This window comes from Bubalus bubalis, chromosome 3, assembly GCF_019923935.1.
Source record: "Bubalus bubalis isolate 160015118507 breed Murrah chromosome 3, NDDB_SH_1, whole genome shotgun sequence".
Lineage (NCBI taxonomy): Eukaryota > Metazoa > Chordata > Mammalia > Artiodactyla > Bovidae > Bubalus > Bubalus bubalis.
In genome coordinates this window covers 106,984,242-106,997,309 of record NC_059159.1, presented here as the reverse complement: position 1 = coordinate 106,997,309, position 13,068 = coordinate 106,984,242, and the positions used below count along the sequence as shown (strand labels likewise).

Sequence of the window (13,068 nt, the reverse complement as noted above, 5' to 3'; positions counted from 1 at the left end):
CTTGGGTCCTAGAATCTGGGAAGATGAACAACCACCCTTCCTTCATTACTAGAGAAACTCCCAAGAGCAGGTTCTGATAGTATTTATGGTCACCTTTGAGCTCATATGAAAGTGAAAGTGAAGTCACTGAGTCATGTCCAACTCTTTGCAACCCCATGGACTGTAGCCCACCAGGCTCCTCCATCAATGGAATTTTCCAGGCAAGAGTACTGGAGTGGGTTGCCATTTCCTTCTCCAGGGGATCTTCCTGACCCAGGGATTGAACCCAAGTCTCCTGCATTGCAGGCAGACGCTTTACCATCTGAGCCACTAGGGAACCCCAGAGAAAGAATATGGAAAAAAAATCAATAAATTCTAGAGTAAAAACGGAAACCAATATTCAGGCTTGAAGGGGAGGGACATGGAATAAATCAAAGGCCACATTTGAGATCCAGTTGAAGAATTAGCCTGATATGAAAGATTAAAGAGGAGTCAAGAAAAAAAGCACCCAAATGCTGAGGCCACTGAGGAAGAAATAAAGCAGAGTGTTAGTAGATTTAACAGCAAAACAAATGAGCTCGAGCTCTGCATAAGGAGATCAAGTTTAGAACCTACCAATGACTAGACAATCCCTTCAAGGAACGGTTTTTAAGACTGCCTCATCGGGGAAGAAAAAACCTCTCAGGAATACTTTAGAAAGCATGTATTTTACCACTCTTGAGTTCTATGCAACAACAACAAAATGAGTCTTAGATTAGGGAAGTTTGTTCTGAGGACTCTGTATGAAATAGAAGTGAGAATATGATACAAAACTGGAACAGAATTTTATCTGAGCCATGGAGGTTCAAGGATGTGCTGAGCTCCTGGCTTCACATCTCCAGGACTCACTGGTATTATTTTAGAGAGAATTCATCCAGTCTACAAGAAAGCATTCTTGTGCAAAACAAATCATAGCCATGAAAGATGCATGGTGCACTCCCTGTGTAAAGGCTAGGAGTTTTTGTATATGTTATTTCATTCTATTTCTAAAACAACTCTGTGACACAGATGTTTTACAGATGAGAAAGAAACCAGAGACCAAAGAAACCTAACAACTCTTCCAACTAGTAAGTGGCGGGAGCAGGATTCAATTCTGGGTCTTCAAACTTCTTCATGACTAGTTTTTCCACTATCCTACACCTTTCTAAAGTAAGACTGTGATGAATTTGTCCAGCTATGGAAGGCCTTCTAGAATGAAAGACTGACATTTTGACAGAGATGAAAGATCACTGTAAAACTAAAGCAGACTAGACTGAGAATACAACAGAGTATTCTCAGAATACAGAGTAACAGGAGGGCACTAGGCTTTGGAACATCAGCAAGTCAGAGGACCCTAGGACAAGGACTAGGTATAAAACACCAGTCAAAGTAAAAACAGCAATATCTACCATTATATCTAGTCCCCTCAAACTACAGCATCTGATTTATTTTGTTGTCTGTAGTTGATAAAGCATGTATAAGAAGGTAAGAACTGGGGGATTTTATAATGGAACTTTTCTTAACATTACCCAGAATGTCTTATTCAGACTATAAATGATAAAATATGTTCCCAGAGTGACCAACATTGCCAAAATCGAGAATAAAAATAATTGTAATCGCTTTCCATGTCTCTTACACTATTCACAGAGATGAGATCACAGAAGAAATTGTGGTCGATTTTGCCACTTATCTTTCATGATACTTCTCAACCATAGATCTTCTTTTTGGGTTTGTGGGGCAAATTTTCTAATTTTTTCTTCCCCTATCAGGAGCAACAAACCCATCTGGCTAAGCTCCCTTCATTCCTCAAAGACGTAAGGTAATAAAAGGTGAAACATCCCTGCACCTGCGGGTCCCAAAGAAAAGGCTTCTGTTGTTCTTGGAAACTTTTCTTAATCTGTCACCCATCATGGCCGCTACATAGAGAGACTCAGGCTGCAAGTATTTCAGGAAGAAATGTTGAGTCTACATCTATTCATGGTGTTGAGGCCTATCAGTTACCAGGTGGAAAGAAGACTGGACAGAGAGCCAGGGCCCTGTGTTCTAATCCACCCACTGCCATTAAGTAGGTAGGTAATCTTCACCAAGGGCTTTCTGCTGGCTACAGGGCTCTCATTTATAAAATGAAGGGATCACAGTAGACTGTCCCTGAAGACCTCTCCAGTTGTAGGACATTTTGCATTTCCCCCGGCCTCTCATCATTTGATAACCTGTTCTGGCAATGTCCTAGCAAGTACCTGTTTCTTGGTCACGGTGCCATCCACAGGGTCCATGTATTCAAAGCTGTCTGTCTTCGCCACACTGTACACATGGCTCCCCACAGCAAACTGCTGGCCGATGAAGGACTTATCTGTGAGCAAGGCCTCCAGGTCCCTCATGATGTAATAGGTCGTCTTGGGCTCTAATCCCTCATAGTCAAACCTGGTGAGGGGGACAGGACAAAGGCTAAAGACAAATCTAATCAGAGAAACAGCAGCCAGGAGGGCCTCTCAAGTTGTCTAATCACTGGTTTTGTTTCCATGGAAGAACAGCACAGAAAAGCACCCACAGCTAGTCAACCTCTTCCCCTGGTCCCTCACTCATTTCCCACACAGCAACAGCAGCATCCTGTAAACATTAAATCATGGCCATCCTTTCCTTTGAATCCCTCCAAAAGTGCCCATCATCTTGAGATTAAGATTTAAAACACTATGTTAAAAAAGAGTTATGTTATTCATTCTAGGTTTAGTATTTTGAAATAAAGGTGGAGTTATGATTTATACAGAAAAAAAAAAAAAAAAGATTTAAAACACTAACCACAGTCTATAAAGTACCGTGGGATACGACATGCCCACCTCCTTGACTTGGCTATGTCTCACTCTGGCCCTTGTTCACTATGCTCCAGCCATACAGGCCTCCTCTCCAGTCCTCAAAGATGCTCCACCCTCTGGGCCTCTGCTCTTGCTGCTTCCTCTCCCTGGTACAGTCTTCTCCAGGCTATTCCAATAGCTGATGCATTTCCTTCCTTCAATTTTCAAATTTACTGTCACCCCTAGAAACACTTTCTCTGACAAGACATCTAAGGCACCTCCCCTCTCTCTCTCCCCGTCGCTCATCATCCTTTACATCTTCTTTTGGTAGTTACCCCAATCTGTATTTGCTTTGTTTATATATTAATTTACTTATTTCTTGTCTTTGCTCATGAGAACTGTAAGCTCCAGGAGGGCAGAGATCTACTCTGTTTTGTTCTCTCTGTTGCTTCTGATAAGTAGTGGGTTTTGTAAGCACTGGAATGAATACGGGAGGAGGTGAAGGCAGAAAGGGAGGAGAGAGAGGAATCAAGGCAGGGAAGAGAGATGGGGAAGGGAACTCAATGTACCATAAAATTCTCTTGGAAACTTGGAAGATAAATTAGAATTGTTCCATTAAAAAAAAAAAAAAAAGGTCCTCCTAGCCAAGAACATCACATAGAACAATGGGGCTGGGAGGTGATTAGAGGGGGAAAAAAGACTAAAAATAACACCTATCTCATTTGTTGTTGCTGGGTTTAAATAGGATAATACATACCAAGTAGTTGGCACAATGCCAGACACTGGTGCTTAAAGCTCTTACTTTTATTCTTAGTCACTATCATGAAGAAACTATAGGGTCTTTCCCAGTGTCAGATGGGTTTGACCAAGTCCTAATGGCATACTAAGGGAGGTCTGTTTAAGAAGGAAACCCTAGGAGGGGCAGCTGTGCTCAAGTGGTGGGATCTCAAATTTGGGCCCTCTTTAACACAGGAAAGGTGAGTTCTCAGAGTGAACTAAAGAAGGAAGATCTGAATAGTTGACAGTTTTTCTCCACCCAAGATCTTTTGAGACTTCAGTAAACATCAGGTTATTGACCAACATGGACTGATACCATGTCTAACAATGGGTCCCCTGCACCTACATCCCCTCCTTCTTCTATTCTCTCCCTCCTACAGAAGGTGTGTCCTCCCAGCCTGAGAACAAAATAACAGGGAACGCTCTCAGAGCATTCTTTCTCAGCTTGCGCTCTAAGCCTAGATTCTTTTTATCAGTAGTTTGTTGGGAAGGTAAAGACCCAGCCAAGCAGAAAAGGGCATGAGGATGGGATAAGAGGCTCTAGGAGGAGATAGAGAGGCTCTGAAAGAGTCTGAGAAGTTGAGCAAACACACGAATGTGACAGGTCACGCTCAGCCATGGCTGAGATCATCAGACCAGCTGCCCCAACACTCGTCTTCTTACACGAGCAAGTTCTGCCACAACTTCACCTCACTCCCCCAAACAAGCCCTTCTGACCATCACCACTACCAACACATGTTCAAGGAAAGAAATTTTACAATGCAGAATTCTTTCTGGGGTCCACTCATACAGGGAAAATCATCTAGGTTCTTCAGGCTCAGTGCCAGTTAAACCAAATTTGATTGTCTTCTGCCCACTAAGAAAACAGGCTATAAACAGTTCTCCTTCACAAGCATTGCGACCTACCTTTCCCAGAGGCTGGAGGAAGTGTTTGCTTTCATTTTACCTACTCCCTCCTCCCTTTTTCTTTATCTCTGTGATCTCTTTGGACAGAAACCTGAATCATAATTGAATGCCCTACAAGAATTTATATCTCCACTGCATTATATTCTCTAATATGGTATTTGTTATGAAAAAAGTAATTATCATGTAAGCTCTTGGCCAGAAAAAAATGAACTGTATTATAAATACACTTATCATAACACCATGTCTTCAAAATGCTGGCAGAAAGCTAGATAATCATTCCACAAATTATGAGGAACACATCCCTGACTCAAAGTGCTTTCGCTAAGCCAGAGGTTGGCAATCAAAATTTATTTGATCAGGTTGGATTTTATGGCACAGCTTCAGACAATAAAAGGATTTTCTGTGCCAACTGGCCCCTCTGGTATGCCAAAAAAGCCCATAAGAATCAGGATTTGGGGCAGCTGTTAGAAATACTAGTGAATAAAACAAGTTCCTACCTGCCTTTACAGTTTTTATTTTATAATACAATGAATAATTCGAGATGATTTGCAGGCTGTCACATCCTTAGCCTTCTTAACTAGATAGGAACCAAGAATGTGAGGCTGTCTCCATTTCCCAGAGCACAGCAGGCTCTTTGATTTTAATGAGTAATATCGCAAGCCTCCTTATTCTCTGATGTTTATCTAAGTAAAAGACCTCTTAAGAGAAGAAACAATCACCTTATAAGGGAAGTCTAAAGCTTTCTTTCTGTCCCTTAAGCTCTTGAAATGCAACCAAACCTCCAAGTAGTTAACTATTCATAAGCAAAGTAAATGAGGTACAGTGTCTGTTTTTAATACACTGAGAGCTGCTGAGACTACCCAAAGATTATCTGCCGTAATTCCACAGCCTTACAGTTAACATCTTTTAAGACCACTGCTCCTCCTAAACCATGGTTTGGTACTATGTATACACGAATAGCATCTCTAGGTACACATATCTAGCTGGCAGCCACAAGCCAAAGACTGCCCCCCTTGCTTCCTTCAACAACAGGAAGGTAGCTGAGACTCCCCACCCACTAATAGTCACTCTGTGGACCGTTAGTGGGGAGGCAAGACAAAGGATGGTAGGGAGAGGATTACAAAAAGCACCCTGACCTGTGGCAGCTTCTGTCTCTTCCCCCATTTCCTTGATAAGCATGGGTGGAAAACCAACAAGAAAAACCCCTGGTCTGACTGTACAACTTTTAATGGCCGCCAGAGGACCTTTCAAGGGTCTACAGTTCAAATTTCATCTCAGGATGGCTGCCCACTGCATAGGCACTGATGAAAAGATTACAGACAGGTGTCACCAGAGGTAGGGAAGAAGGTTGTATCCTCTAATTTGGTACTACCTTGATAGCACCCCCAACCACCTCTCAGGGGTTATGTGGCTCTAGCCTCTGTATTCCTCAGATCTCCCTGACAGATGCTACCTTTGTAAGATTCTGGCCCCCGCCTTTTTTTTTTTAACTTTTCTAAAAGGAATTTCCTAAGGTGCATATGGAGACCCTTAGCCTTCTCACCTGCAGTAGTAGTGGCGGCCGAACCTGGCCCAGTGGCCTCGGACAATCTCCTCCACGCTCTGCTTCCGGGCAGCAATAATGGAGAGCCAGACCAAGACAGCCCAGAGGCCATCCTTCTCCCGGAGGTGATCAGAGCCTATGCGAGAAAGAAACATCATTCTGAAGACTTTCTCATGGGGGAAAAGTTAAAGCTAAATGAACTATTAAGACAGTTAGAACTTGAGTGTTATATTGAAATGATAGCATATATATTGATATTTATCTATTGTGTTAAATATATATCCCATAATATACTTGTGTTTCCAAAAATATGAAAGTGAAATTTCCAAAAATATGAAGTGAAATTCAAATAACATCAGTTCAGTTCAGTTCAGTCACTCAGTCGTGTCCAACTCTTTGCGACCCCATGAATAACCCAGCACGCCAGGCCTCCCTGTCCATCACCAACTCCCGGAGTTCACTCAGACTCACGTCCATCAAGTCAGGGATGCCATCCAGCCATCTCATCCTCTGTTGTCCCCTTCTCCTCCTGCCCCCAATCCCTCCCAGCATCAAATAACATAAATAATATCAAAAAAGAAAACCCTGGAAATTGTTGAAAGGATCAGAGAGCCAAGCTGATGTCACATTTGACTAATGGTATTGTTCATTCAGCAAATACTTGGTGATCCTTAGACTACACCAAGCATTGAGTGAGGTGATAGGGATCCAGCAGTGAATAAGACAGCTCTTTATTCATAAAGCTGGAGTTCAAGTAGGCAGGGACAAGCAACAGAAAAGTAGACAAAAGAACAAGATAAATCAAACAAGCACAAGGACAGTGAAAAAAATTAAACTGGGTGATGCTGCCACAGAGCATGACATCAGCAAAGGCTGCTTTATTAGAGCAGCACGGCTTTCCTAGAGCAGGTTGAATGGCACCCTATGTTCCCCCTGCCAAAGATATGCCACTGCTCCCTGTGGCCCGCCACGAACCTGTGAAGGTAAGCTTGTTTGGGAAAACAGCCCTGCCAATACAATTAAGGATGCTTAGATGAGATCAGCCTGGATTATCCAGGTAGGCCCTAAATTCAATGACAAGTGTTCTTAGAAGAAAAGACTGGGGAGAAATACAAAATAGTAGTTTATGTGAAGACTAAGGCAGAGAGTGGAGTGGAGTTCAGTTCAGTTCAGTCGCTCAATCATGTCCCACTCTTTGCGACCCCAGGGACTGCAGCCCGCCAGGCCTCCCTGTCCATCATCAACTCCCAGAGTTTACTCAAACTCATGTCCATTGAGTCGGTGATGCCATCCAACCATCTCATTCTCTGTTGTCCCCTTCTCCTCCTGCCTTCAATCTTTCCCAGCATCAGGATGTTTTCCAAGGAATCAGTTCTTCGCATCAAGTGGCTAAAATATTGGAGTTTCAGCTTCAGCATCAGTCCTTCCAATAAATATTCAGGACTGATTTCCTTTAGGATGGACTGATTGGATCTCCTTGCAGTCCAAGGGACTCTCAAGAGTCTTCTCCAGCACCACAGTTCAAAAGCATCGATTCTTCAGCGCTCAGCTTTCTTTACAGTCCAACTCTCACATCCATACAGGACTACTGGAAAAACCATAGCTTTGACTAGACGGACCTTTGTTGGCAAAGTAATGTCTCTGCTTTTTAATATGCTGTCTAGGTTGGTCATAGTTTTTCTTCTAAGGAGCAAGCGTCTTTTAATTTCATGGCTGCAGTCACCATCTGCAGTGATTTTGGAGCCCCCCAAAATAAAGTCTCTCACTGTTTCCACTGTTTCTCCATCTATTTGCCATAAAGTGATGGGACCAGATGCCATGATCTTAGTTTTCTTAATTTTAAGTCTTACCACCTTTTTCATTGAGAGTGGAGTTATGCTGCTATAAACCAAGGAATGGATGGAGCCACTAGAAACTGAAAGAGGCAAGAAAAGATTTTCCCCTCCAGCCTTCAGAGGAAGCATGGCTCTACCAAAACCTTAATTTGAGACTCTTGGCCTCCAGAATGATAAGAAAATAAATTCCTGTTGTTCTAAGCCACCCCGTTTTGGGTAAATTTTTGTGGCAGCCTTAGGAAACAAATACAGGGAGTCAGGGTTAGCCCCACAGGGGTGATGACATCTGATCTAATACCTGAGAAGAGTCAGCCCTGCAGAGATCTCGGGACAAAGTGTTCCATGCTGAGGGACAGCAGTCCTGAGGCAGGAAGGAACTGGGAAGCTTATTCCTACAACTATTTACAGAGGTAGCTTGTATTGAGGCATTCACACAATGAAGCATGCAGGCTAAACACGTAGCTTCTTGTGCAAAAAGAACCCAGAGGAATGTGCTGCAGGCTCATTTAAGTATCTGTCTATTGGCCAATTGTAAGGTCTTCTGGAAGTGAATAAAGTCCTAAACACAAAGGAATGTGTTGTAGTGTAAGAAAGATGGTTCAATGGGAAAGGCATGAGGAGGGTTTTGGAATCAGGGTTTAAAATCAAACTTTGCTACTTCTCAGGTGTGTGAGAAGTTACTGCAAAATTGTTAACCTGAGTCTAGGGTTCTCATTTGTAAAATGGGGACACCATGGCCCATCTTGAGGGGTTGTCATATGAATTTAATCAAGTTCAGAGGGAAGGCTCTGGAGTCAGATTGTTTGAAGTTCAAATTCTGGCTCAGCCACTGACCTTTGTGTGACTTGCTGGCCTCATCTCTAACACAGGGAAAGAACAACCCTTACCCCATGGGTTACTATCAAGAGGAAGTGACTAGATTATGCCTAGGTATTAAGGTGAATGACTGGGTTACCATAAGTGGTGGTGGTGGTGGTTGTTGTTCTTATTGGTAATTCACATAAAGCACCAACATGGTGCTGATTCAATACACACTTTGAGACCGAGTGTTCTCAGTTATTCACATACTTTTTATCCTCTGACTTTAGCAAACAGCAATGTCTTAAGAAAGAACTATGGACCGAGGTTCATAACACTATACAGGAGGTGGTAACCAAAACCACCCCCAAGAAAAAGAAACGCAAGAAAGGAAAGTGGTTGTCTGAGGAGACCTTACAAATAGCCGAGAAAAGAAGAGAAGTGAAAGGTAAAGGAGAAAGGCAAAGATATTCCCAACTGAATGTAGAGTTCCAGAGAATAGCAAGGAAAGATAAGAAAGCCTTTTTTAAATGAACAATGCAAAGAAGTAGAGGGAAACAGTAGAATGGGAAAGACAAGAGATCTCTTTAAGAAAACTGGAGACACCAAGGGAACATTTTATGCAACGACAGGCACAATAAAGGACAAAAACAGCAAGGGCCTAACAGAAGCGGAAGATATTAAGAAGAGGTGGCAAGAACACACAGAACTGTACAAAAGCTTGTACTGACCTAGATAACCATGATGGTGTGGTCACTCACCTAGAGCCAGACATTCTGGAGTGTGAAGTCAAGTGGGCCTTAGGAAGCATCACTACAAACAAAGCTAGTGGAGGTAATGGAATTCCAGGTGAGCTATTTCAAATCCCAAAAGATAATGCTGTTAAAGCGCTACACCCATTATGCCAGCAAATTTGGAAAACTCAGCAGTGGCCACAGGACTGGAAAAGGTCAGTTTTCACTTCAGTCCCAAAGAAAGAAAATGGCAAAGAATGTTCAAATTACTGTACAAACGCACTCATTTCACATGCTAGCAAGATTATATTCAAAATCCTTTGAGCTAGGCTTCAGTAGTATGTGGATCAAGAGTTTCCATGTGTACAAGGTCAATTTAGAAAAGGCAGAGGTACCAGAGATCAAATTGTCAACATATACTGGATCATAAAAAAAGCAAGGGAATTAAAAAAAAAAAAAATCTACTTTTGCTTCACTGACTACTCTAAAGCCTTTGACTGTGTGGATCACAACAAACTGTAGAGAAAATTCTTAAAGAGATGGGAATACCAGAGCACATTATCTGCCTCCTGAGAAACCTGTATGCAGGACAAGAAGCAACAGTCAGAACTGGACATGGAACAACAAACAAGTTCAAAACTGGGAAAGGAGCATGGCAAGGCTGTATATTGTCACCCTGCTTATTTAACTTCTGTGCAGAATATGTCATGTGAAATGCTGTATGGATGACTCACAGGCTGGAATCAAGATTACCAGGAGAAATATCAACAACTTCAGATATGCTGCTGATACCACTCTAATGGCAGAAAATGAAGTAAAGGAAGTAAAGATCCTCTTGATGAAGGTGAAAGAGGAGAGTGAAAAAGCTGGCTTAAAACTCAACATTCAAGAAACAAAGGTCATGGCATCCAGTCTCATCACTTCATGGCAAATAGATGGGGAAAAAGTGGAAACGGTGGCAGATTTCATATTCTTGGGCTTCAAAATCACTATGGACAATGAATACAGCCATGAAATAAAAAGATGCTTGCTCCTTGGAAGAAAAGCTATGGCAAACCTAGATAGTGTATTAAAATGCAGAGACATCACTTTGCCTACAAAGGTCAATATAGTTAAAGCTATGATTTTTCCCATAGTCACATATGGATGTGTGAGAGCTGGACCATAAAGAGGGCTGAGAGCTGGATTATAAGGAAGACTGAGTGCTGAAGAACTGGTGTTTTCAAACTGTGGTACTAGAGAAGACTCTCAGGAGTCCCTTGGACATCAAGGAGATTAAACTAGTCAATCATAAAGGAAATCAACCCTGAATATTCATGGAAGGATTGATGCTAAAGCTGAAGCTCCAATACTTTGGCCACCTGATACAATGGACCAACACATTGGAAAAGACCCTGATGCTGGCAAAGATTGTGGGCAAGAGGAGAAAGGGGCGATAGAGGATGAGATGGTTGAATGGCATCACTGACTCAATGGACATGAATTTGAGCGAACTCAAGAAGATAGTGAAGGACAGGAAGCCTGGAGTGCTGCAGTTCATGGGGTTGCAAAGAGTGGAACACAACTTAGCGACTGAACAACAACAAGAAAGGGGACGAGGATCATGGGGTGGATCATTTCTTCCTTCAACAGAGTAATGAGAATGGGTACTTGGGTTTCAGAGTTATGAAACATAACTCAGAAAGGAAGACCCAATGACATCGAGCTGTTTAAACTTTGAAGACAGGCTGAAATAATACCTTAGTTAAGCTAGACATCTTTGAGAACTTCTCACCAAAGCTATGAATCATTTATACTTCTTGTTACATTTGCGATGTTAAATGTTTTTCCTCAAAAAAGGAAAATATACAACCTTGAGAGGGCAATGAAAATACTTAAAAGGAGAAATGATCAAGTCTTTGGCTCCTCCATACACCGATCAATGGTCTGCTAGTGACACTTTTAGATGTCTGGTTGTCATTGCCTCTAGCCTGAGAAGACTTTGGACTTTTAATTATCACAGCATGGAGTGACTCTAGTCCCATCCAAGGAACTGTGCACACTGCTACAAAAATGGAAGAAATTTAGGAGATGCTGGGTTAGCTCCATGGCCTAGTGCCAAAAAAACAAGTCTAGGAAGCCCTGCCCAGTGGGATAACTTCAAAATCCTTTGTCCTTTTATAGCTGAAAAAAGTCACTTTCATTTACTGGCTAGAGAGAAATACCTTTTTGTTCTAAAACATGGGCTTTGCATACTCTGAATCTCCAGCTGGATTACATTACCTAGAGATAGACCCATGAGATGCTGTTGAGTCTGACATTTGATAGGATGTCATAATTTAGGGTAGAGAGACACAGAGTTATTTTAGCATGATCAAAAATATAAAAAACATACAAACTCACCTCAACTGTTAGCAGCCAACCACATAATAAATTGTGAATTGGCTTGGATATCCTCACTTACAAGTTAAACACTGCCAAGAGTCACAAGGGGCCAATGATCAAGTAAAATCAACCATGTTCTTCATAACTCTTTGAGGTGGGGATAGAAACACTGATGATTTGCAATTACATGTACACGTTTCCACTGAACTCTCATAGTACATTAGAGGGGGTTTTGGGGAAACAGCTCTCCTTTTAATAACTTCAAGGCAAGTGAACTATAATGCCGTAACAGTGACAGATAAATTAAACAGTAAAAAAAAAAGGCATCAAATGATTTCCTAAGACCCCACTATAAAGAGTGAAAAATGGAGGGAAGGTATGTTCATACTATATATGACAGGACCACTAAACTTTATATTAAAAATGTTTTTATAAGTCAATCCGAAAAAGAGGGACCCAAATAGAAAACTGTTGCACACATGAGCAACTGTCAGACAGAAAAATATTAATAGTCAAAAACATTTTAACAAATGTTCAATCTCACCTCAGTCAAAGAAAAGTCCACAAAATGGAATCCCATTTGGGACTCTCAAATAACAAGGGTTCATTAGGGGCAGGGGAACACTTCGTACTAGCAAAGTACCAGTGTAAACATGTACAGTTTGGTAGGATACTTTGGCAGTAATGATCATGGCATCCAGTCCCATCACTTCATGGAAAATAAATGGGATAAAAATGGAAACAGTGGCAGATTTTATTTTGGGGGGCTCCAAAATCAATGTGGACAGTGACTGCAGCCATGAAATTACGAGACGCTTGTTCCTTGGAAGAAAAGCAATGACTAACCTATATAGTGTATTCAAAAGCAGAGACATCACTTTCTGACAAAAGTCCATATAGTCAAAGCTATGGTTTTTCCTGTAGTCATGTACAGATGAGACAGTTCAACCATAAAGAAGGCTGAGTGTCAAAGAACTGATGCTTTTGAATTGTGGTGCTAGAGAAGACTCTTGAGAGTTCCTTGGACAGCAAGGAGATTAAACTAGTCAATCCTAAAGGAAATCAACCCTGAATATTCATTGGAAGGTTTGATGCTTAAGCTGAAGCTCCAATACTTTGGCCACCCAAAGAGCTGACTCACTGGAAAAGACTGATGCTGGGAAAGATTGAGGGCAGGAGGAGAAGGAAGCGACAGAAGATTACATGATTGAATGCATCACTGACACAATGGACATGAATTTGAGCAAACTCCAGGAGATGGTGAAGGACAGGGAAGCCTGGCATGTTGCAGTCCATAGGTTCACATAGAGTTGGACATGACTTCA

General features: G+C 41.8%; 1 protein-coding gene across 1 annotated transcript in view; it reads right to left on the bottom strand.

The window, feature by feature from the left end:
- Positions 1 to 13,068, bottom strand: part of PGM5 (phosphoglucomutase 5) — a 191,525-nt gene that overhangs the window by 51,693 nt on the left and 126,764 nt on the right. The window contains exons 8-9 of the mRNA XM_044939932.1: positions 6,013 to 6,148; positions 2,235 to 2,418 (exon numbers count right to left, since the gene is read on the bottom strand). Coding sequence (XP_044795867.1) covers positions 2,235 to 2,418; positions 6,013 to 6,148 — 320 coding nt within the window. The remainder of the gene's footprint in view (positions 1 to 2,234; positions 2,419 to 6,012; positions 6,149 to 13,068) is intronic.